The sequence below is a fragment of the Zea mays genome, chromosome 4 (genome assembly GCF_902167145.1).
Source record: "Zea mays cultivar B73 chromosome 4, Zm-B73-REFERENCE-NAM-5.0, whole genome shotgun sequence".
Classification (NCBI taxonomy): Eukaryota; Viridiplantae; Streptophyta; class Magnoliopsida; order Poales; family Poaceae; genus Zea; species Zea mays.
In genome coordinates, this window is record NC_050099.1 from 51,570,027 (window position 1) to 51,595,882 (window position 25,856).

Consider the following 25,856-nt stretch of genomic DNA (forward strand, 5'->3'; position numbering starts at 1 on the left):
TTTAGGTCGTGAACCACCGGGAATTTCTGCACCGCCGGGGGACAGGCCGCCTTGATGGGTCCCTTGATAACCGCCTCAAGAAAGGTTGTCGGAGCCTGGGTAGGTGAAGAGGAGCAGCGAGTGCCAAGGCCTCCCTGACAGGACCCCCCCGACGACGAGGCAGGGGAGGTGTCAATCCACCGCCGAAGCTTCGGACGTCCCGCCTGAGGAAGGTAGAGTGACGCCCCACCTGAGGGAGCTGCTGCTGGAGTGGACACCGGCTCCGGAGTGGACACCGGCAGAGGGCTGTTGGAGACGCCGTGAGGGCGGGAGATGGGGAGGGGCTGGGAGGGGTGGGGAGGCTCCATAGTCGCTTGGTCCATGTACACCTGATATGCTCCCTTACAAAAGTGGAGTATCTAAAACTTCAAAAGACTGTATTTTTAGCAAGTCATGAGTGGAGTATCTCAGATTTCAACAAGGCTAAAATTTTAACTATACCATGTCTTGGAAAACTAGAAGATTCATTCCATTTGAACACCCAATAGCTTTCCAATATTTTTTCACAAAACCACAGTAGTTTTGCAATACTCAGAAATCACTTCGCAGCAAGGGCTTTAGATGTTTTTATCGTAAAAGGGCATTATATCATTATATGTTATTCTTCACCCAAAAATGTAGGCCTTTTTAGCTTTCTCATAAGTCAAAATAGAAAAATGCACCAACATCTGCAACATCAAATCAAATTAATTCACCATGAGATATGTCTCTAGTGCATTTATTTTGTATTATAGATTGTATATGTTAATATATTTTTATCTAAACTGGATCAAAGTTATAGAAGTTCTAGGACAAAAGTACAAAACTAAAAACCATACATTTTGGAACGGGGGAATGTTTATTAATTATTGGGGTGTAAAGTGATGCACATGCATTATAAATTACCACTGTAGTTCAGATGTGAATCAATCACTTAGTTTCTTATTGGTTGCAGTATACTTGCCATTTTCTCTCTTTACTTCAGAATGCAGAATCTCACTGTCAATTTTATGTGTAATATGCTGCATTGAGTGCTTCTGCATCTTTTTTACAATTAAAGTAAGCATTCCTTGCCTTAACATTCATACGGTAATATTTTCTAATAAAACAGCACCTGGCCTTCCTCCACAAGTTAGTAATCCAGCACAGTCATCAGCTATCCCATTGATTTCTCAGCAACAGACACGGCAATCAAATGCCTCTACATCTGTTCAAGGTTCTCTTCCTAGTCTTGGTCAGAACTCGTCGAGTGTCAGCCAGGCATCGACGCTGCATAATATGTCTGTCATGCCACAAAATACCATGAACAATGGTTTAGCACAAGGTACTCCACAAGATATGTATGCTGCACAAAGGCAAATGGCTGGTAGGCAGCAGCAACAACAACAACAACAAGCACATAATCAGTTAATTTATCAACAACAGAAATACTTGAACCAGAAATTGCAGCAGAATTCACTTATGCCATCGCACATTCAGCAGCAGCAACCTTTATTGCAGTCAACACAGATGCAATCTTCACAGCAGCCCATGATGCAAATGTCATCTGGTCTTCAGCCTGGGCAGACTGCCATTCCACAAACTCAGTCCATGACGATGCATTCAGCTACACAAAGTGGTATTCAACAAAACCCATTGAATTCAGTACAACAATCTGTGCAACCATTACTCCATCAGCCTACACAATCTGTAGTGAGGCAGCAGCAACATCCACAGTCCATGCACCAGCAGTCTTCTCTGCAGCAAACTCAGCCAACTCAACAGCCCAACATTCCTTTGCAACAACAACAACCACAATTAATGAACCAGCAGTCAAATTTACAGCAAAATCAGTTAATGAATCAACAGAGTGGTGTTGTGGAGACGCAACAGCAACAAAGGCTGCCAGTTCAGTCAAATAATCTTTTGAATATGCAGCAAACACAGCAGATGATGAACCAGCAATCTATGTCCTTGCACCAGCCACAACAATTGGCAAACCAAGGAAATATGTCAAGTCTACATCAGCAGCAGCATCAGCAAAATCAGCAGCAGCAGCAGCTTCTCGGAACTGGGCCAAATGCCCGTATGCATATGTTACAGCAGCAAAAGGTAATTCAGCAACCACAGCAGCAACAGCATGCTCAGCAGACATCAATGGGTTTGATACAACCTCAGTCTCAGCAGAACCAACTTCAGCAACCTCAGCAACATATGATGTCGCAGTTCCAGTCTCAGCCTAATCAAATGCAGCAACAATTGGGAATGCAACAAAGGCTCCAAACTTCAGCTGGCATGCTCTTACAACAAAATAACATTGATCAAAAGCAATATGTTCAGGCACAGAGGGGCCTTCAAGAAGCACCCAGTAGTAAGTTTCTCATATGGGGCCCTTGCAGTCTTTTACTATTACTATACCCATTAATGTTTACCCATATTCTTGTGTTAGCTTTTTTGTGCATTTTTTTCTTGAAGCTGAGGCCTTGTTACACTAAGTTAATACCATTGTTGTAACCCTATAGATATGAAGAGAATTTCTGGTTCCACTTTCAGTTTTAGCCATATTAAAGCATCTCTAGTGGAGTGAGAAAACTCTACCTCCAAAAAGAAGCTTTATTGGGGGAGCCTAATTTTTTTTCTGGCAGCTTGAGGGCTACTGCTCCAGGAGAATGAGAAAAATCCATCCCCAATAGCACCTATGCCAAAACAGACCCACATGTGGGTGTTTTTTTATCTATCCTATCCTATTCACCCTTACGTGTGGATATAGCCCAACATGGGCACCTGGTTTGCTGCACCCCTCTCTCCTCGTAGCGCACCACTTTTGCTTTGCCACACCTCTCCCCTCTGTCTTCTCCATCTCTGCCACAGTCACACCTCTCCCCTGCCACCTAGCAGATCCTCTACCTTCGTCGTCCCTACCTACTACATCCCCCGGTGCTGTGGATCTTGTGTGCCCCACTAAATCTTGCATGGTGTATGTCAGTGCCTGGGGAAAGGTATACCCCATAGCTAGCATGACGCACACAAGGATCCTGTCAAAGGGAGACCTGTACACCATAGGGAAAATACTAAGCTCACCCTTAAAGTATTGTATGATTCAGGGCCCCCGAAGCATCCGTGGGGCTCCCCCTCCATGTCCCAGGACACCTAACGAGTAAGGTCCACTACCCTTGCTCCCCTCCTCATCCCGAGACACCTAACCATTATAGTCCCAAGGGCCATTCGCACCCTAGGGCCTTGATTGCTAGGCCCTCGGGCCCCTCACGCCCTGGGGCACCTGGCCGGTAGGGCCTTCAAAAATCTCGTCATATCACGGGGTACCCCATAGAGTTACCCTCTGAGTCCCACTGAACCGGTGGCCCTTTGTGCCATGGGGACCAAAGCCCGCAGTGCTTCACGCAGCTAGCACGATGGGTAGATAAGGACTTGGGCCCCTAGGGACTTGGGGAGCTCAACAGACGTACCCTTACAGTTAGGGCCCACAAGGGACATATGGATAATGGGGCCCACCAGGAACCATATGAAGCCATAACATGGGTTCCGCCTTGGTGGCCACCTGAAGGAGAGTCAGAATACAGTACCACGTCGAGTGGGTATATGGTACAACACATTTTAAAGTGCGATGGATGACGTATTAGGGAGTATAGGCGTACCCCCAAGACAATAGAGCAATTGAGAGCACTGAGAGTAGGTATACAGAAATTGTGTGGCCCTGATAATACGGGTACGACACACTAGATTGGTCGGAAAAACAAGGGAGTGAGAGAGCCGCCAAGTGCAAATAACGAGGCCACGACACAAGCCCATGACGAGTGTGCCAATACCAACCGAGGAATGAGTACAACCCGAATAATACCAGGGATAGCCACAACAAGACACATTAAATATAGCAATACACATACTCCACCTACATAAGAACGATACCCGTAGCACTATACACAAATATAGTATAATGCATCGTGGCATAGGAACATACACATCACGGTAGGGAAAGACAGCCTGCATCCACAAGACAAATAGCTCGAACAAGATAATATGGAGAAAGGTATGAAGAACATTGAATGAGAAAAGACTGAGCAATATGATGGTGCGAAGACCCATCTCCGAGAATTGTGTAGGGCAGGCTTCTAGCGTGAGCAGAGTAGTCAGGTCAAAGCCCATGATGTATGTAATGCTTCCACCCCTTTGGACTATAAAAAGGGTGGTAGAGCGTGCATTTATGACAAACTGCACACAACCAACCTCCAAATAAGGGACTTCAAGGCAAGATCACCAAAGAGCTAGAGTGTAGTTAGCTTGTCTTAGTCCCTAGTCTCTTTGGAAAGACTCCCATCCCCATCGCTTGACGATTGTAATTGTGTATACTCAAAGGCTATAGAATCCCACCATCAGAAAGGGGACGTAGGGTATTACACATGCAACTGCCTAATTATACTTGAATAGTCATGACCTGGTAGGCATACTGCATGGCATCAAGATTCCCCATTCTCCTTAATTATTCTATTTAGGTATCTTAGGGTACCCTGGTGTCGTTACCACGATAGTGTATCTCACATGACTTGCGGCACATGCATGGCTGCAACGACAACTGGAGAAATGGAGTTGCTGCAAGGAGCTTGGTGCCCGATCCGTAGCCACTAGAGCTCACCACTTGATTCAAATAGTGCCTTAGGGTGGCTCGAGTTTGGTTCCTTGATGGTTGGTTCACCTGCCAACAATTGCATGTATGGGGTGGGGGTGGGGGTGGGGGTAGGGGTAGGGGGATGGAGGGTTGCCTAATCTTTGAGAGGCTGAGCAAAAATTATTCCCGTTGAGGGCTAGAACGGGGATCTCCTGGAGCTAAACAAATCCTCTAAATGGCAGTCTTTTCTCATTGGAGATGGAGAATGGTGGACTGCTAGAGATGCTCTTAAGGGTAAGTAATAATTTTCTGTTTTCCACATTATTCTTGGCAATGTTTATCTGAAAGAACAAGCTTTTAATTGTTTAGATTAAAAAATTGGAAATGGCAACCATATATACATAATTCTTGTTAGAGTACCTGTTTAGGGTTTTGGGGTTAGGCCCTTGTAATTACTATCACACCCTTGTGTAATGGGCCAGGCCTAGCATATATATATATATATATATATATATATATATATATATATATATATATATATATATATATATATATATATATATATATATATATATATATATATATATATATATATATATATCAGTCCCAACCCTAGTTAGGGTTAGGGTTTCTCATTCAGCCTGGGTACCAGAACCAGTGTCCTCCCTCTCCCACCCCACCCCAGCCGTCGGCCCCCTCTCTTCCTAGGAAGCGCCGATCGCTCCCCTCCTTCCCGATCGCCGGCCACCTTCCTCCCTGGCAGGCCCCACAATCCTCCACCCAACTCATGCCGGAGCTCTGTAACACCCTGTCCACTCCCGGATCGGCGGTACTTACTCCTGACATCTCTCTAGGATCATATATTATCCCTATAGACCAACACGAGTATTTTGAGCGCACTTTGTCCTCATGCGCACCCGAGAAAACTTCCCCGTCGGTCACCCATTCTAAATTGCTCCAAGCCAAGCACGCTTAACTTGGAGGTTCTATCGAGATAGGATTTCAAAAAAGAAGATGCACCTTGTTGATATGAGTATACTATTAATTTTATTAGGTCTTGGGCCAGGATATTACCATCCCCCGGGGCCAGGATATCACAATCCACCCTCTTAGAAGACCGACGTCCTCGTCGGTCAACCCCAAGCCAGGAACCTCCCCTCTTGGCATGTCTGTGTGTCCAGTGTCGTCATATGCCATGCCATGTGTCCACTCTGGGCTCACGTGCGCCATGCGCCATATACCCGACCCCCCTAACCCACATACGCCCGTGAAACACGAGGCTCGGCTTTGATACTACTTGTAACACCCGTCCAATCTCGGATCGGCGATACTTACTTCTGACAGCACGAGTCTTTTGTGCACACTTTGTCCCCACAGACCAACACGAGTCTTTTGTGCACATTTTGTCCTCACTCATGTGCACTCGAGAAAACTTCCCGGTCGGTCACCCATCCCAAATTGCTCCAAGCCAAACATGCTTAATTTGGTGGTTCTTTCGAGATAGGCTTCCGAAAAAAGAAGATGCACCTTATTAATATGAGTACTCTATTAATTCTATTAAGCCTTGGACCAGTATATCACCATCCCCGGGGCCAGGATATCACAAGCTCCCTGCTGCGGTCGTCGGATCCTCGCTGAAGATGCTCGCCGCCGCCGCCCATCCAAGGACGCACTGGCCCTCGCCGCACTGCTGCCTATCGGGCTGTTCCTGGCCGCGCCACTGCGTCCTTCGGCGCCGTGCCCGATGCTGCGACTCCTCTCGGCGCGCGGTCACGTCGGGCCCCTCGCCCCTGCTCGGTGCGCCGCCACCAGTCCTCCCCTTCGCCTCAGCTCTGTGCGCCGCATGTGGCCCTGCCCACGCTTGCCCCAATGGGCTGGTCCTCCTCCGCCCTTGCGTCCACGCCACTCGTCACCGGAGCAGCAGCAGCGACCGCTCACTGGACAGAGCAGCGGCAACGTTCGTTCCCTGGATCTCGGCCTCCCTGCTCTATAGCCCTGCCACCTCACCAGTGGTCTGCGACCATGCCAGTGTCTCCCTCGCGCCCGACCGTCCTCTCCTCACCGCCGTACACTTGGCGCTGCGTCGCTTCCTCCATGGCGGCCCCCATCTTCTACTCATTCGGCATCACCCTGTTCGGCCCACCGCCGCCTGTACCGCTTATCTGCTCGTCTGCGACAGGGCTGCATGTTCCAGCAGTGACCACCCTACCCTGCGGGCCCACCAGCATCCTTGTCCCTGCTCCTATGGCTGCATGCTCCTCGGTTCCTATGCCTTCCACTGCTTTCGTAGCTCCCGGTTTCTCTGCCTCGCCTTCGCCCTGACTGCTGGCACCCCCTCCTTTCTGGCTCCGCCCAGTTCCGCCAGGATCGCTGTGCGTGTCCTCCTTCACGACATCCAGCTTGTCCGGGGCATTTTTGTATCCTTTGATCGGGCCATGGACCCTGTTCTTCGTGAGTGCGTCGAGATCCACCCTCAGGTGGGCCGTCAAGTGCTTGGACTGCTTGTCTTTCTTCGCGCTGCGGTTGCTTCCCTAGCGATCGAGACCTCGTTGTTTCCCACCCCCCTCAGTGGCTCTGTCGGAGCTACTCCCCTGGCCCTCTCCATGCACATTGTGCCTTCACCACCCTCTCCCTCTCCCATCGATTGCATGGTCGACTTCGGAGCCTCCTTCCACACTACTACCCCACCAGCTCGTTATCCCACTCCCATCCACCACACCCCTCACATCCTCCCTCTATCGTTGTGGGCAACAATTCCACTCTCCCGGTCACCTCAGTAGGTGCATCGGTGCTTCTGGGACCATTCTACCTTAATGACATCCTTGTTGCTCCTTGTCTAACTCATCCCCTTCTCTCGGTTCGTTGCTTCACTAGTGACAACCACTGTTCTATGGAGTTCGATCACTGGGGGCTCACCATATGGCACCTTCCCACACGTGTCGTGCTCGCTTGCTGTGAGAGCTTCGACGCCCTCTACTCTCTTCACTTGCCCTCCACTTCACCCACTAGCGTAGCCTCCCCCGGTGCTCTTGCTACTGCCACCACCTCCGCCGTTTGGCATCGTTGTCTCGGGCACCCTGGACCTGACGTGATGTCCCAGCTTTTCTGTCGCTCAGATATCTCCTGTACCGTAGGGCTCCTCTGAGCGCCTCTGTCATGCGTGTCAGCTCGGTCGTCACTCTCGTCTTCCTTTCTCCACGTCCAGGGCTGCTCAGGCCTTTGATCTTGTCCATTGTGATCTCTGACTTCTCCTGTCCTTTGCCTCTCTGATTACAAATACTATCTGGTTATTCTAGACGACTTCTCTCATTTTCTTTGGACTTTTCCACTTCGACTGAAGTCCGACACATTCACCACCCTCACCCATTTCTTCGCCCGGGTCTCCACCCAGTTCCGTCGCCCGGTCCGTGCCCTCTAGTGTGATAATGGCCATGAGTTCGACAACAATGCCTCTCGCTCCTTCCTCACCCACGGCGTCCACTTGCGTCTCTCGTGCCCCTACACCTCTCCCCAGAACGGTCGGGCCGAACACATCATTCGCACCACCACGAACATGATACACTGCCTACTTTTTTAGGTCTCTCCCTGCCAGCTACTAGGCAGAGGCCCTGAACACCGCCACACATCTCCTCAACTGCCTCCCCTCGAAGGCGGTGAGCCAACCCACTCCCCACTTCGCCCTGTATGGCACAACCCCCTCTTACGACCACCTTCTCCTGTTCGGTTGTGCCTGCTATCCCAACACTTCCGTCACTGCTCCCCATAAGCTATCTCTTCGCCCCACTCGCTGCCTCTTCCTCGATTACTCCCCTGACCACAAGGGGTATCGCTGTCTTGACCTCGTCTCCCACCGCATCTTGATCTCTCGTCACATCATTTTTTGACGAAGATGTGTTTCCCCTTGCTGGCTCCTCCCCCCACCAATCTTGACACTCTCCTTGAGTCCAATCCGGTCCCCCCTCCATCCCTGCCAACCCTGCCATGCGCCATTGCTCGTGCCACGCGCGACCCCGACGCCTACGCTCGCGCCTCTACCCACGCCACGCGCGGCCTTGACGCCTTCACATGCACCTCGCACGTGCGGACCCATCGACCCCGCCTGCGCCACGTGCGGTCTCGTTGACCTCGCCTGCGCCACGCGCGGCCCCGTCGGCTCCGTTGACGAGCGCGGCCCGCTTCGCCGACCCCGCTCTCGTCTATCACCGCCGCGGGCGGGCCACTCCATCGCCCCCCACCGAACCGGCACCATCGAATAGTGCGGCTCGCTTGCCGACCCCGCCCTCGTCTACCACCGCTGCGAGCTGGCCCCTCTCTCGGCTCCTCACGACCCGCCGGCCCACACCGAGCCTCCCGTGTACCACCCAGTTGCCATCCACCGCGACCTCGAGCACGTCCACCTGATGGTGACTTGCCGCGCAGCCGGCGTTCTCCGCCCCGTCGTCCGGCTGATCCTGGCGGCAGACACGACTGCCCAATGATTTCAAGTCGTCCGACTAATCGCGATTAGTCGGCAAGTCAGTTTTGTTGTTGCGACTAGGAAGTCCGACCCGATCTAATCGACTAATCGTCCGGTCGTCCGACTAATCGTTGACTAAGCGCGATTAGTCGTCCAATTTTGGTGGGGACGACTAGGATATGTTTTTGCTGTGGACTCCTGGTTGCGGCCCAGTTTGGGTGGGAATGACTAATGGGCTGATAATAGGACCCATCGGTGTTAGGGTTTAGTAAAACCATCAGACTGTTTGATTCTCGCGGATGCCCTCTCCTTGTTCCTCAACGGTTGCAACCTCCTCGGCGGCAGCCAGCAGCCTGCACAGCAGCAAGATCAGTACATTGTCTGAAGGTACCTTTCATCGCTGCACCCCTATGTGATTTGTTCCCTTGGATTCCCCTATGTTAATCTCTCTGTTCATCACTGCTCTCTGCAATTCATCTCTGCACCTGCACAACCCTCAATTTCTTTCATTCTTTCATTCTTTGTGTTAGTGACTGGTACGACTAGTGTTCTGAAATCTGAATTCTGATTTGTCCAGTTCTATTATTCAATATTCTGATTTGTATGGCTGACTAAGCTTTTCAACACCATCTTTCGGGCAAACAGAATGCCCGACGAGTGGCGGCGGAGTACATTAGTACCAATCTTCAAGAACAAAGGAGATGTTCAAAGTTGTACTAATTACCGTGGAATTAAGCTCATGAGCCATACAATGAAGCTATGGGAGAGAGTCATTGAACACCGCCTGCGAAAGATGACGAGCGTGACCCAAAATCAGTTTGGTTTCATGCCCGGGAGATCAACTATGGAGGCCATTTTCTTACTAAGACAACTTATGGAGAGATTCAGAGAACAAAAGAAAGACCTGCATATGGTCTTCATAGACTTGGAGAAGGCTTATGACAAAGTACCTAGGAGTGTAATGTGGTGGGCCTTGGAAAAACACAAAGTAGCAACAAAGTACATTAATCTTATTAAAGATATGTACACTAATGTTGTGACAAGTGTCCGAACAAGTGATGGAGACACCGATGACTTTCCAATTAACATAGGACTACATCAAGGGTCGGCTTTGAGCCCTTATCTTTTCGCTTTGGTGATAGATGAGGTCACAAGGGACATACAAGGAGTTTTACCGTGGTGTATGCTTTTTGCCGATGATGTGGTACTTATTGAGGAGAGTAGGAGTGGTGTTTCTCAAAAGTTGGAATTGTGGAGGCAGACGCTGGAAGCAAAAGGTTTTAGGCTTAGTAGGTCTAAAACAGAGTATATGAAGTGTGATTTCAGTGCCATGGGGTATGAGGATGGCGATGTTAGTCTTGATGGGCAAGTGGTACCCAAGAAAGACACTTTTTGTTACTTAGGATCAATGCTTCAAAAGGAGGGAGACATCGATGAGGATGTCAGTCATAGAATTAAAGCCGGATGGTTGAAGTGGCGACAAGCTGCGGGTGTCTTATGCGACCACCGGGTGCCACGCAAACTAAAAGGCAAATTCTACAGGACAGCAATCCGGCCGGCTATGTTGTATGGAGCAGAATGTTGGCCCACTAAAAGACGACATGTCCAACAACTAAGTGTGGCAGAGATGCGTATGTTGCGCTGGATATGTGGCCACACAAGGAGAGATCGAGTCCGGAATGATGATATACGAGAGAGAGTAGGAGTGGCGCCAATTGAGGAGAAGCTTATGCAACATCGCTTGAGATGGTTTGGACATATCCAACGAAGACCTGAAGAGGCACCAGTGCATATCGGAATAATTAGGCGTCCCGAAAATGTGAAGAGAGGTAGAGGTCGACCAACTTTGACGTGGACAGAGGCTGTGAAGAGAGACCTGAAGGAGTGGAATATTGACAAAGAGCTCGCCGCAGATAGGAAGGGGTGGAAGTGTGCAATTCACGTGCCAGAACCCTGATTGATAGTTTCGCTTTTCCTCCTTAATCGTTTGACCTTTTCTTGTGTCCATTTTAGATCTTGCTGGTCCTTGTGGGTTTTATCTCTTTTATGTGTTTCCCCGTTTCGTTGTTTTCGGTTCTCCTTTGCCTTTGTTTCCCTTTTCTGTTCTTTGGGGGTTGAGCTCTGAGGTTTTCATACGGGGTTTCATCTCTAGCCTACCCCAACGTGCTTGGGACAAAAAGGCTTTGTTGTTGTTGTTGTTGTTGTTGTATTATTCAATATTCATATTTGCTACGTTTGGTATTGCCTCCTATATGCTATATTGCTATATATATTATACATTATATTATATATATAGGTCATGTAAATATGGAGGACAACTGTATGGACGCCCAAGTCGAGTAGGACCTGATTAGTCGCCTGGTCGCCTAGGTGGATCGACTAGCAGTCGGCCGACTTGAAATCATTGCGGACTGCCACTCCCTCGGATGCCTCCTCGGTTCCCTCCGTTCGTGCCGCCCTCGCTGATCCCCACTGGCGTCGCGCTATGGAGTACGCAGCCCGGCTGGCTAACCACACCTGGGACCTGGTGCCACATCCACCAGGCACCAACGTGTTCACTGGCAAGTGGTTCTTTCGCCACAAGCTGACCTCGGATGGCTCCCTCGACCACTACAAGGCCCGTTGGGTCCTTCAGGGCTTCACCCAGCGTCCTGGAGTGGACTACGATGAGACCTTCAGTCACGTCGTCAAGTTCGCCACCGTTCGAGCCGTCCTCGCCCTCTCCCGGGACTGGGCGATCCATCAGCTCGATGTCAAGAATGTCTTTCTCCACGACACTCTGACAGAGACTGTCTACTGCAGCCAGCCCACCGGCTTTGTCGACGCCGCTTGGTCGGATTTGGTCTGCCGGTTGAACCGCTTCCTGCACGACCTCAAGCAGGCGCCGGGGGCATGGTACAGTCGCTTCGCCTCCTATTTGGCCTCCATCGGCTTCGTTGAGGCTAAGTCGGACACATCCTTGTTCATCTACTAGCGCGGCAATGGCACCGTCTACCTCCTGCTCTACGTCGACGACATTGTGCTCACGACATCCACCGCCGACCTTCTATAATACACGATCGCCGCCCTTCAGCGGGAGTGCGCGATGAAGGACCGGGGTCTCTTCACCACTTCCTTGGCATCATCGCCGAGCGTCGGCCTTAGGGTCTCTTCCTGCACTACCGCCAGTCAGACATGCCAGCCCTGCTCCACGCCTATCTGCCGGTTGCAGCTCTCTGAGGACAACGGGCCCCCGGTTGCCGATGTGACGTCCTATAGAGCCTGACCGACGTGACGTCCTACCGGAGCCTGACCGGCGTGCTCCGGTACCTGACCTTCTTTAGGCCCGACATCGCATACGTCGTCCAGCATGTGTGCCTGCACATGCACACCCTACGGGAGCCCCATCTGACCGCTCTCAAGAGGATCTTGCGCTACCTCCGCGGCTCCCTCGACTACGGCCTTCTACTCTGACCCTCCCCGACATCGGAGCTTGTGGTCTACACCGACACTAATTGGGCTATATGTCTCGACACACGTCGGTCCACTTCCGGATATGTCGTGTTCTTGGGCGCCAACCTTGTCTCCTGGGCCGCCAAGCGGCATCCCGTCGTCTCTCGCTCCAGCGCAGACGCTGAGTACCGTGTTGTGTCCAACGCCGTGGTAGAGGGCGCCAGCTACTCCAGGAGCTTCACAACCCCCTTCAACGTGTCACCCTCGTCTACTGTGACAACGTCAGCGTGGTCTACCACTCCACTAATCCTGTGCAACATCAACATCCGAAACACGTGGAGATCGACCTGCACTTCGTCTGCGAGCGTGTCGTTGTCGGCGACGTTCGGGTTCTCAGCGTTCCCACCACGCCGTAGTTCGTTGACATCTTCACCAAGGGGCTATAGTCGAGTGTATTCACCGATTTTCGATCCAGTCTCAACAACTACAGGATATAGTTGAGAATGCGCGGGGGGGGGGGGGGGGGGGGGGGGGGGGGGGGTTACAGTACCCGTTTAGGGTTTTGGGCTTAGCCCCTTGTAATTACTGTCACACCCTTATGTAATGGGCCAGGCCCAACATCTGTTGATATATATATCGGTCCGGACCCTAGTTAGGGTTAGAGTTTCCCATTCCAACTATTCCGATGCAGTCATATACTAGTATAGGTATGTGCCCGTGCGATGCCACAAAATACAAATTGATGAGCCTCGAACCCCGGGGTTCGGGATCGGCATTGCCAAATCGGCGTGCGTGCGGCGGAAATCGGGGAGTGCGTGTGCGGTTAACGGGGTCGGGAGCGCGGAGGGGGAGGCGGCGCGGGGAAGGCGGGCGGGGGAGCGGCGCTGTCGGAGTCGTTGGTGGGCGGCGCTGTCGGCGTCGTTGGCGGGGGGGAGAGCGCGGTCGGGCTATGGAGGGGGAGGCGTGGGCATGGTTGTGCCATGGTCTACACTACAATCTTAATAGTAGTAGAGATATATACATAATTCTAATGCAGTCATATACTAGTCTACAGTGCTGTTATTTTACCGTGTTGATCTTCAGTGTTTTTCCTTCACCAAATGTGGTTTTCATTTGTGTTTGGTACTGTTTTAAATGTTACTCAGCAATATTTTTCTGTACTGTCCTTTAATTGAAGGGCAGGCTTGGTGCAATGGTGACAGTTGTCTCACCGAGCCATTTCGCTGGTTCAGCCTCTCTGCCTTTGCGGAGGAAGGCTTGTCTTGGTCTATCCCTTTCCTAGACCCTAGTCATATGGGAGCTTCTAGCCGTGGGTAGAAACCTAGAATGTGGAATTTGGCCATGTTCCTCGTTCTGGGAATGTTCGTTCCGTTCCGGGAACAGTGTTAAAACCTAGTTTTAGTAGCGTATTGCGTACCACATTCCTGTTCCTTGATCCCATCGATCTGGGAACCTGGTTATTATTGGCCCTTTACTCTATCCTTTAATTAACTGTCTCACTCTTTCCACTGTAAGCTCAGCAAATTTTCAATCGCTACTGGCATCTCATTCTATACAGTACAAAGTTGCTACTTGATTGCTTGTTCACGGTGCTGATTGAGTTTTGACAACCTTGCTTTCTACGCAGCATCTGTGGATTCCACTGCTCAAACTGGTCATCCAGGCATAGGTGATTTGCAAGAGGAGTTATATCAAATGGTAAAGCATGCTACAATCCCATTGGCATTATCGCTTTTAGCCCACTTTCACCTTTATACATAGGATTTCACATCCTGTTGCCCCTATACTCATTTTACTGCTTTCTATTGGTCGATCTTTTGCCAAACAACCCTCCTTGTTTTTGTTCTTTTTGAAGCATTGTATGTAAATGTGCTATCTTCTGGCAGACCTTTAATATGTACTGTTCAGAACTCCATATGTACTGTGGAGCAGATGGTGTCTATGCATGTATGAAGGTTACTTCTTTCTTTAGGCAGTTGGTTTCTTTATGTTAATTGGGTTGATCTCTAGAACACATGTTTCCTTCAGTACACTACAAAGTTTCCCTTTTTGTGCCAGATTTTATGCTTGTAATTGCAACCAATAAATCTTGTATTATACTTGTGACTTAATGGAAAGACTTGGTCTATTCAATTTTTACCTTCTGTATACTCATCAACATGTAACCTTGGCAACCAATTTATCGGTTTTCTTTTCATTTGTGCACAGATTAAGAGTTTAAAGGACCAATACTTTGTGGAATTGAATGAATTGTACAATAAGGTATCTATCAAGATACAACAGATTGACAACCAAATGCCTGCTCAAAAGTCAGCAGAGCAGTATGAAAAGATGAAGGGCTTTAAAGGAATGCTGGAGCGCACTTTGCATTTCCTGCAAGTTAACAAGAGCAACATTCATCCAGGTTTGAGGGAAAAAATCCCCATTTACGAGAGGCAAATTCTCAGTATCCTAAGTTCACAAAGAAGGAAACCTGTGCAGGCACCTGGGCAGCAAACGTTTCAGCAATCTAGTGGGCAAGCTCCTAGCTCTAACATTTCACAGCAACTTCAGACTTCCCAAGGTTTGCAGCAGCATGATAGTCATACTAGTCAGATGCCTCAAGCAAGTTTACCAAGTATGAACACAGGAGTACAAACCTCTGGAGCACCTGCGCCTCAAGGAACAAACTTTGGTGTTCCAACAACACAGCAAAATGTCACAAATGCACCACAGGCTGGCTCTAATTTGGAGAATGCTCAGGGAAATAATTTTAATCATGTGCAGCATGGTTCAATGGGTGCTGCTTTGCAACAGGAAAGGACTGGTCCCATGCAGGGTGCATTGAATGCACAGCAGCAGTCCAGTAGCAACATGATATCCAACAATGCAATGAGTACAATGCAGACTAATAACAATGCAAATGCGAATTCATTGCAGCAGTTAAAGCAGCAACGTCAGGAGCATCAAATGATGCAAAGTCAGCAAATGAAGCAGCGCCAGCAGATGATGCAACAGATACAACAAAAGCAAACGCTTCAACCGCAGCTCCCAATACAGCAACTAAAGAAACAACAGCAGCAAGGGCAGATGCAGTTTCCACAGCTTCATTCTGGAAATGATGTGAATGAGCTAAAGGTTAGGCAAGGAGCTGCAATCAAATCTGGAATGTATCAACAGCTGAGCCAGCGTAACTATTATCAGCAGATAAAACAGGGTGGTGTCTTTCCAATTTCTTCTCCGCAAACCCTCCAAACATCGTCCCCACAAATTTCACACCATTCTCCTCAGGTTGATCAGCACAGTCTGTTGCAATCTCAAGTCAAAACCGGGACACCATTGCATTCAGCTAACTCACCATTTGTCCCATCTCCATCCCCTCCTGTGGCCCCATCACCGATGCCAATGGATTCGGATAAACCACTATCCAACTTATCTTCAGTTACTAGTGCTGGGCAGGCTGGACATCAGCAAACATCTCTTGCACCTCAAACACAATCTATAGCCGTTAACACACCAGGTATATCAGCGTCACCCTTGCTTGCAGAATTCACAAGTGCTGATGGAAGTCCGGCCAATGTACCAACTCAAGTTCCAGCCAAATCAAGCGCAGCAGAAAGGCCTCTGGACCGTTTGCTTAAAGCAGTCAGTAACTTGCCACCATGTTTACTTTTCTTTTGACAATTAGTTGCTGGATCAATACTGTTTGGAACATGCTGTTGAACATGATAAAATCCCCAGCAAACTCCCGATCCCACTCCCTATCTCACTCCCTATTTCAAACTCCACTCTGCAAACAGTGCAATCTACAGTGCAAAATAGTCGACCCTTTAAACGGCCTGCTGGAGATGGCCTAATATGCTTATAAATCTCCATAACATACTAGCATAAAAGAATATGTTGCCTCAAAGTTCAGCTATTATAGTAGGTATATGCCACCTTCCGCTTGCAAGCCCTCTAGAGATACCATGCTAACGTTGGTACAATGTACTTTGTTTTATCAGCTAGTTTATATGATGGTCAGTACTGCCTAGTCAGATTTCATTCTATTTCTGTCTCTTGACTTTATGGTAATAATGCAATGAAGTCGTTGGCATCCTTTAGTAAATTAGTTTAATAGTATCATTCCATTATTTTGATCTTCTGTTTCATGTTCAATTTTGTGTTACAATACAGTTGCGAACAACACAGCGTGAGTCCCTAAGTGCTGCAGTCAGCGATATTGGATCTGTCGTGAGTATGATTGACAGGATTGCTGGATCAGCGCCTGGTAATGGTTCTAGAGCTGCTGTAGGAGAAGATCTTGTCGCTATGACAAAGTGCCGCTTGCAAGCCAGGAACTTCATAACTCATGACGGGAGTGGTGCATCAAAGAAAATGAAGCGGGACACGAGTGCTATGCCTCTTAATGTGTCATCAGCTGGAAGCGTGAATGATAGCTTGAAGCAATCATATGGTGTTGGTACTCCAGAGCTACAATCAACTGCAACCTCACGTGTCAAGTGGCAAAGGGCTGAGGTGTGTTCCCTTCTTTACAATGTTTGTTGATAAGCTGTGTAGACCATTGGTTCTACATGTAGTCGTCCGTGACTTGCATGTTTCGACCTAAAAGGGCAAACATTGTTTATTCCTTATCCAAACTCTTTGCAACCTTGTAGGTAAACCATGCTCTGATGGAGGAGATTCAGGAGATAAACCAACAGCTTATAGATACAGAGCTCCATGTCTCTGAGGATGATGCTGAGTCCTTCACTACATCTGAGGGGGGCAAAGGGACGGTCATTAGATGCACATTCACTGCTGTTGCTGTTTGCCCCAGCTTGAAATCCGTGTTTGCGTCAGCGCAGATGGTGAGGCAGCTCCGGAACACCTTTGCTATGTTTTTTTTCTTCCTTTTATTTGGTTGAAGGTTCTCTACTCTATCTCGAAATAGATGATGCTTTTGACTTTAAGTTATCATATTTGACCATTCGTCTTATTCAGTTTTTTGCAAATAATAAAACAAATAAGTCGTTATTAAAGTATCTCTAATGATAAAATAAGTCATAACAAATTAAATAATATTTATACAGTTTTTTTTTCGAATAAGAGGAACTTTCAAACAGGATGTCTCAGTTAAAAACGTCATGTATTTTGGGATGGAGTAGTATGCTTGTATGGTTGTCTCATTTTGTTCGATGTTGGAATGGGTGGCAGAGTCCAATTTTGCCGTTGAGGTTGCTTGTTCCTGCTAGCTACCCGAAATGCTCCCCGGTGCTTCTAGACAAGTTTCCTGATGAACAATGGTGCGTGTACTGGCATATCAATGTATATATGTTAAGTGCTTCCGCGAACAAAACCTCACGGTGGTGCTTTGTGGCTGCAGCAGGAACTCAGACGACCTGTCTACCAAGGCCAAGACAAAGTTCAGCGTATTGCTCCGGGGTCTAGCTGAGCCCATGTCACTGCGAGAAATCGCAAGGACATGGGATGCTTGCGCTCGCAAAGTGATCACAGAGTATGCCCAGCAAACCGGAGGAGGCAGTTTCAGCTCGAGCTATGGTTGCTGGGAAAGCTGCGTAGGCGCTTGTTAATTGCTTATATTGTATCTATTATTATTATTATAAGTATTTATGTGTCGAGTAAAATAGAAAAAAAAACAGTGTGTCTGCTGTATACTCCATCCTTTTGCTATTGGGTCAATGTTGGCTTGATAAATATGGTCGTGTACAGTACAGTGTATGCGTCAGTCCGGTTAGTATCATGTATGCTTTGCCTCTATTTACAGAACTTGGTTTTATAACTTTTTTTCGTCACCTTTTATATCTAAATATTTTTTAATAGTCTTTTTTTTTCCATTGATTATAATGTATGCCGTTCCTTCCCACTCACCAACACTCCGCAGTATCAATCTGCATGAATTTTATAGTTACCTGTATCATATGTGCCACTTGGACAACCTCATCGTATGTGCCACTTGGAGAGGTTGGACGGTCCGCTGGGCACGGACGGTTTGCGTGAAGATTAGATCAGGTGGTTTAGCCTCTTTTTCCGTGTTTATCCATCTAAACATGTGGATTTTGTTGAGGGGCGCTTAGGAATCGGTCTAGATCTTTCCTCTTTTCATTATTTTACATTCTTGAGCCTTCTTCATCCTTATTTTTATCTCTCTTTGTTTCTACGTTGTCTAGAGATGTCATGGGTGGTATGCTGACAAATTGTAGGGTCTCTCTTCTCGCCCCTCTCCCAAGGGGTGAGATCCAGTTGTTGTTGGCGATCGTCGCCGCTCATGCGCACACACGAATCGTCTACCCTAAGTTGCGAATCGTTCCTACCGTCGTAGAGAGCACGTTGTTAGTGATTAGCACCAGATCGACGCCAACACATTTTTTGCGACTCCGCTGGGGACAACTGAGATTGAATTTATCAGATCAGATCCATAACTAGGTTTGACCTACCACAGAACGGTCCCATATGGCCGGTTGAAAGGATAACCCTGATATCTCCCCTAGCAACATCATCGAGCCGACTATGGAGGGCATGTTAATTGAGGAATTTAAGAAGATGGAGGACATTAGGAAAAAGCTGCTGGAAGAAATCGACACAAAGTTCTTGGCTGATTTCAAGGTCGATCGACACTACAAGCTCGTCCAATAGAGGGAATGTGACATGACAAATTTTCGACCCACTGCACTCACGCCCATTGTAAGTAAATCTGACGATGTTCACGTTCTTAGGGTTTATGTAGATGAACAGACGAAGCAATTTCAACAAATAGGTAGGGGTATGCAAAATGATTTTAAAAGAATGACACGCGTATTTGAGAAATTTGTTGCTCCCAACTTCCCATCACACGACATTGATGCCACACAAGATTCATTGGCCACAAATGGACACTCACAGTCCTAGCCAATTTATTGAATGCCCATGAATTCCCATATTGGACAACCACAACCACCGCCACCTGCATGGGAAAAACCCATGCCCATGTGCACGACCGGACAATCCAGGCATGAGGCCAGACAGTTCGACCCAACGGCGGTCGGTCACGTCCTCCTCAGCGAACCACCAAAACCCATGCCAAGGATGACTAACATGCTTGGACCATCCGGCTCTAGGCATGAACCGTCCGAGGTAGAGTATGCACAACAAGACGCAAATTATTATGGGTTCAAGCATGTTAGAGCCAGTATAACCCTAAACCTTCTACTCACCCCAGCACAACTTCTCTCTACCTCAAAATCGTGATGTGATTCCACCAACACATGGGCATGATTCCTTTTCGGCCCCCACGAGGTCGGAAAAATCCAACACCCAATATGGGGCACCTAGAGCCAATATTAATGCCTCAAAGAACGCAAACCCATGGGCAAGAGAATGACACATAGAAACACAAGCGCCCCCACCGTTGGACCAAAGGGCCGGTGTATTACCACCGACCGCCACTGGCATATTAAGAGAAGAGATAGTTGGGGCATTTCGAGACAAACTTGGAGTTAACATGGTCCATGGGGGACAGTCCTATCGGAAGCCATATGATAGCCAATTTGACTATGACCCACTCCCACAGGGGGCAAGGATACCAGAATTTACGAAATTTTCGAGTGACCAGAGCAGGAGCACACACGAGCACATAGGCCAATTCCTAGAACAATTAGGGGAATTGGCCTATAGGGAGGCTTTTCGCGTGCATTTATTTTCATTATCCCTAATCGATACTGCTTTCGTACTGTATGCCACCTTGCCACCTAACTATATCTATTCTTGGAGGGATTTAGAGAAAAAAATTTCATGATCATTTTTTCCTCTAGAGAATATGAGTTAGACTTAGTCGATTTAGCAGCCCTACGACAAGGTTATATTCGGAGGTTCCGGGACACTAAACCGATGTTTCCAAGTTAGCAGCCCTACGACATAGGCCAATTCCTAACATAATTAGGAGAATATGAGCCAGTATTTTTTCCTTCGGAGAATATGAGTTAGACTTAGTCGATTTAATGATTATGTCTGGAGGTTAATCAAATTTCTCCCGCACAAGAGAGTAGTTTTGCAATAAGAGGGTTTTGATCAAAAGACAAGTACTAACACATTTTTTTTGAAAAATCACAAGTGGTAGTTGATCCAGTTGCTTTGGCCTTAATTTCTCCCCCTTTAGCATTAAGCACCAAAACAGAGAAACTAGTGGCCTTTAAAACCTCATTGCCTCACCAAGAATCACGAAATAAAAGTAAGAAGGCAATGAACAAACACATGGGCGACTTGGAACTAAATACATTGATACCAGAATGCAGTGGAAGCCTTTTCTTTGTCCAAGTTCACCATTTCCATTTCAAGTCACCTTTGAGACTACACCAAAATTTCTTAAGCAAACATGTTAGTCTCAAAGGGCCAAGTTCTAACATATCCTCCCCCCTAAACATATGCATCATTTGCACAAGTGCATTGGATGATATTTTACAACTTGAACACCATAAATACATAATTAAATTTATAATGACATTATCAATACATAAAAACATATGTGCTCTATATCAATCCAAGTTCCACGAATCTAAGACATTTAGATCACTACACAGCTTACAAAACCTTTTCTCATCTAAAGGCTTGGTAAAGATATCAGCTAGCTAGTGATTGGTGCTAATATGGAAAACATCGATATTTCCCTTTTGCTGGTGATCTCTCAGAAAGTGATGCCGGATGTCTATGTGCTTAGTGCGGCTGTGTTCAACGGGATTATCCGCGAAGCGGATTGCACTCTCATTATCACATAGGAGTGTGACTTTGCTCATATTGTATCCAAAGTCTCGGAGGGTTTGCCTCATCCAAAGTAGTTGCACGCAACACTGGCCTGCGGCAACATACTTGGCCTCGACGGTGGATAGGGCAATGTAAGTTTGTTTCTTTGAACTCCAAGACACTAGGAACCTTCCCAAAAACTGACAAGCCCCTGATGTGCTCTTCCTATCAACCTTGCACTTGGCATAGTCGGAGTCTATGTATCCAATCAAGTCAATAGCAGACCCCTTGGGAAACCAGAGCCCGATGTAAGGCGTATGAACTAAATATCTAAGAAAATGCTTCACAGCCACATGGTGGCATTCCTTGGGATCAGATTGAAATCTAGCACATATACAAACATAAAACATAATGTACAGTCTACTTGCAAAAATATAAAGCAAGGATCCTATCACAGATCGGTATACCTTTTGATCTACGAACTTACCTCCCACGTTGAGGTCCAAGTGTCCATCCGTTGCCATTGGCGTTTTAGCAGCCTTCGTGTCCTTCATTCCAAACTTCTTTAGTATATCTTGGATGTACTTGGTTTGAGAGAGGAATGTTCCTTCCTTGAGTTCCTTTACTAGAAATCCGAGGAAGTAAGTCAACTCTCCCATCATTGACATCTCGAGTTTCTGTGTCATCACCCTGCTAAACTCTTCACATGACTTTTGATTAGTAGGACCAAATATTATGTCATCGACATATATTTGGCATCTAAACAAATCACCATTGCAAGTCCTAGTGAAAAGAGTAGGATCAACTTTCCCAACCTTGAAAGAATTAGAAATAAGGAAATCTCTAAGGCATTCATACCATGCTCTTGGGGAATGCTTAAGTACATAGAGCGCCTTAGAGAGTTTGTACACATGGTTAGGGTACTTGTCATCCTCGAAGTCAAGGGTTGTTCCATGTACACCTCCTCCTTGATTGGCCCATTGAGGAAAGCGCTCTTCACATCCATTTGAAAGAGCTTAAAGGAATGGTGAGCAACATAGGCTAATGATATATGAATAGACTCAAGCCTAGCTACAGGAGCAAAAGTCTTCTCAAAATCCAAACCTACGACTTGAGCATAACCTTTTGCTACAAGTCTTTCTTTATTTCTTGTCAACACTCCATACTTGTCTTGTTTGTTGCGAAACACCCACTTGGTGCCCACAATATTTTGCTTTGGACGTGGCCCTAGGCTCCATACTTCATTTCTCTTGAAGTTGTTGAGCTCCTCTTGCATGGCCAACACCCAGTTCGGATCCTACAAGGCTTCTTCTACCCTGAAAGGCTCAATAGAAGAAATAAAAGAGTAGTGCTCACAAAAAATTGCAATATGTGAACGAGTAGTTACTCCCTTACTAATGTCACCAATAATTTGATCCATCGGATGATCTCTTTGAATTTTGGTGCGGACTTGGGTTGGAGGTGCCTGTGGTACTCCTTCCTCCTCCCTTCCTTCTTATTCTTGTGGTCCCCCTTGATCCATGCTTCGTCTTGATGTACTTGATCCTCATCTTGAGTTGGGGGTTCCACCATTGTTGAGGAAGAAGGTTGATCTTGCACTTGTTGTTCCTGTGGTTGCACATCACCTATCGCCATAGTCCTCATTGCGGCCTTTAGAACCTCATATTCATCTATGCCATCAAGATCAACTTGCTCTCTTAGAGAGCCATTAGTCTCATCAAATACAACATTATTAGAGACTTCAACTAAACTTGAAGATTTGTTAAAGACTCTATATGCCTTTGTATTTGAGTCATAACCAAGTAAGAACCCTTCAACGACTTTGGGAGCAAACTTTGAATGTCTACCTTTCATTAGCAAGATGTAGCATTTGCTCCTAAATACACGAAAGTAGGAAACATTGGGTTTGTTATCAGTGAGTAGTTCATATGCCACCTTCTTGAGGAGGCGATGAAGATAGAGACGATTAATGGCATGGCAAACCATATTCTAGGCTTCCAACCAAAACCGTTCCGGCGTCTTGTATTCTCCTAGCATCGTTCTTGCCATGTCAATGAGCGTCCTGTTCTTCCTCTTCACTACACCATTTTATTGTGGCGTGTAGGGAGTGGAGAACTCATGCTTGATGCCTTCCTCCTCAAGATATTCCTCCACTTGAAGATTCTTGAACTCAGATCCATTGTCGTTCCTTATCTTCTTTACTTTTAGTTCAAACTCATTTTGAGCCTGTCTTAGGAAGCTCTTGAGAGTTTCTTGGGTTTCAGACTTATCCTGTAAAAAGAATACCCAAGTGAAGCGGGAATAGTCATCAACAATTACTAGACCATACTTACTTCCACCGATGCTAAGGTAAGCAATGGGCCCGAAGAGATCCATATGGAGAAGCTCCAATGGTCTTGATGTAGTCATCACATTCTTGCTTGGATGACTTGTTCCCACTTGTTTACCTGCTTGACATGCTGCACAAGGTCTATCTTTCTCAAAACTGACATTGGTTAGTCCTAACACATGTTCTCCCTTTAGAAGTTTATGAAGATTCTTCATCCCAACATGTGCTAGAAGGTGATGCCAAAGCCAGCCCATGTTGGTCTTATTAAGTAAACATGCGCCTAGATCATCATTCTCTTTAGTAAAATCTACTAAATAAAGTTTGCCGTCAGATAGACCTTTAAATGCTAATGAACCATTACTCCTTCTAAAGACAGTTACATCAACATTTTTAAATAAATAATTGTAACCCATGTGACATAACTGACTAACAGAAAACAAACTGTATCCAAGAAATTTGTTGGGGACTTGTTCTCAATTACTATGAATTAAGAACAAGGCAACACAAAAAATGGGTTAAAGGATAATACCCTTCATCCTTCGAAACATTATTTCCCTGAGGATATAACGATCTTCGGACGAAGGTCATGAAGGACATACCTTCATGATCATAGTATGTTTAGATGAAAGACGAAGCATATGAAACATGGGAAACAACATGAATAATTGAATGATGTTATAATATACATTTATTGTTATTTAATCATGAATGAATATAAACAATATTGGATTACATTCTATACCTTTGCCTTGACAGAAGGTGAAAGTACAAGCGCGACGTAAGAATGAATACCAGTCCGCGTGAACAGTACAGGGATATTGTTCATCTATTTATAGGCACAGGACGCATCCTGTGTGGATTTACATTCATGTCCTTTATAACTGATTACAATCATGACAGAGATTATCATGGGCTAATTGGTCTTTTTATCTTTACGTCGGTGCCACCCTTCGTCTTAAGGCGTGTCACTATGCCGAAGCTCCCCGGATGGTAGCTTCGGCTTTGCTTCTGTGTTGATCTTCTGAAGGTGTTTCTTCTTACAGGACCTTCGGCGACGAAGCAGACCCCCAATAGTAGCCCCTTCACGGTGCCAGATTGTTTTTCGTAACGAGCTCGACCCGTGAAAAATTCTCTTAGGCTTCAGAATGCCGAAGGTCCGAAAAACACCTTCCCTGAGCTCGTTGTCGAGAAACGATTAAATATTCCGAGTGCAAGGTGGTCCCACCATACGACGGGTACACGCGATCTGGTGATTCACCTTCTCGTGCACTGTGGTCCACTATTCAGTGGGTGCGGGCGACTGTTCAGCGGGTGCGAGCGGCTTGACGATTGACCTTCCCACCTGCAGCACTATATAAACAGACGGGTAGGTGTGAAGTTACCACAACATTTATTACTATTGCACTGTTGTGCTGCTGAAAAATTTGACCATAGCCGAAGCTTATTCATCGTATTCTCAATTAGAGCATCGTCTTGGTTTAGCTTCGTCATAAGAGGGAGCTTCAGCAAAATTGCAAAAAGTCATCAACTTCGTCAAAACCGTAAGAAATTCAGTATCAAATGGCCAGAGTGCGTTCAACTGCTAGAGTTACACGCAACGGAGAGGTGGCCGAAGCTGCCGAGACTGCCCCAATCTCCAAAGTAATGAGGCAATCGGGACTGGTTGTGACAGAGGGTGCTTCTGACGAAGGTGCACCTGCTGCCGAAGCTGAACAAGCTGACATTGAAGAGGGTAATGCTAATGAAGAAGAGGTAGATTATAACACCGTCATGCCATCCAAACCCATCCACTTGGACTTTGGAAAGTCTACTGTCTCTAAGGCTGATATGCCCATGATGATAAAGCTAGGCTACTTCGGGGAAGCCGAGAAGAGGCTGATTCATTTTGGTAGGGAAGAAACCACTCCCAAGCCAGAAAATGATGAAGTGGTAGTTTTCAGAAGTTTCTTCAAAGCAGGATTGAGGTTTCCTTTGCATGAAATAATTGGGGATGTTTTGGAAGATTTCAAAATTTATCTTCATCAGCTGACTCCTAACGCTATTGTTAGGCTCAGCGTATTTATCTGGGCTCTCCAAAGCCAAGTAGTGGACCCGCTTGCCGAAGCTTTCTGCCGGGTGCACGAGCTTCATTATCAGACGAAGGCTAGAGAAGATGGGCTACACAAGAATTTCGGCTGTTACAACTTTGCTTACCGCAAAGATATGAAGACTCCGGTGATCAGCTATCGCACCAAATGGCCAACCGGTTGGAAAAATGAGCGGTTCTATGTTAAGGTTGATGAGAAAAAGGAGAAGATAGTCTAGAGCCCACTGGACCTAACCTT

At 47.0% G+C, this 25,856-nt stretch overlaps 1 protein-coding gene across 2 annotated transcripts in view; it reads left to right on the forward strand.

Moving 5' to 3' along the window:
* LOC100383729 (uncharacterized) overlaps positions 1 to 18,313 on the forward strand; it is a 43,752-nt gene extending 25,439 nt beyond the window's left edge. The window contains exons 4-10 of one of the 2 annotated variants that reach the window (XM_008679403.4): positions 1,130 to 2,368; positions 14,137 to 14,207; positions 14,718 to 16,133; positions 16,665 to 17,006; positions 17,147 to 17,338; positions 17,685 to 17,773; positions 17,857 to 18,313. In XM_008679403.4, the coding sequence (XP_008677625.1) occupies positions 1,130 to 2,368; positions 14,137 to 14,207; positions 14,718 to 16,133; positions 16,665 to 17,006; positions 17,147 to 17,338; positions 17,685 to 17,773; positions 17,857 to 18,061 (3,554 nt within the window). In that variant the 3' untranslated portion in view covers positions 18,062 to 18,313. Of the gene's footprint in view, positions 1 to 1,129; positions 2,369 to 14,136; positions 14,208 to 14,717; positions 16,134 to 16,664; positions 17,007 to 17,146; positions 17,339 to 17,684; positions 17,774 to 17,853 lie in introns of both variants that reach the window. The other variant, NM_001321633.1, reaches the window with a different exon arrangement.
* The last annotated feature ends 7,543 nt before the right edge of the window (positions 18,314 to 25,856 follow it).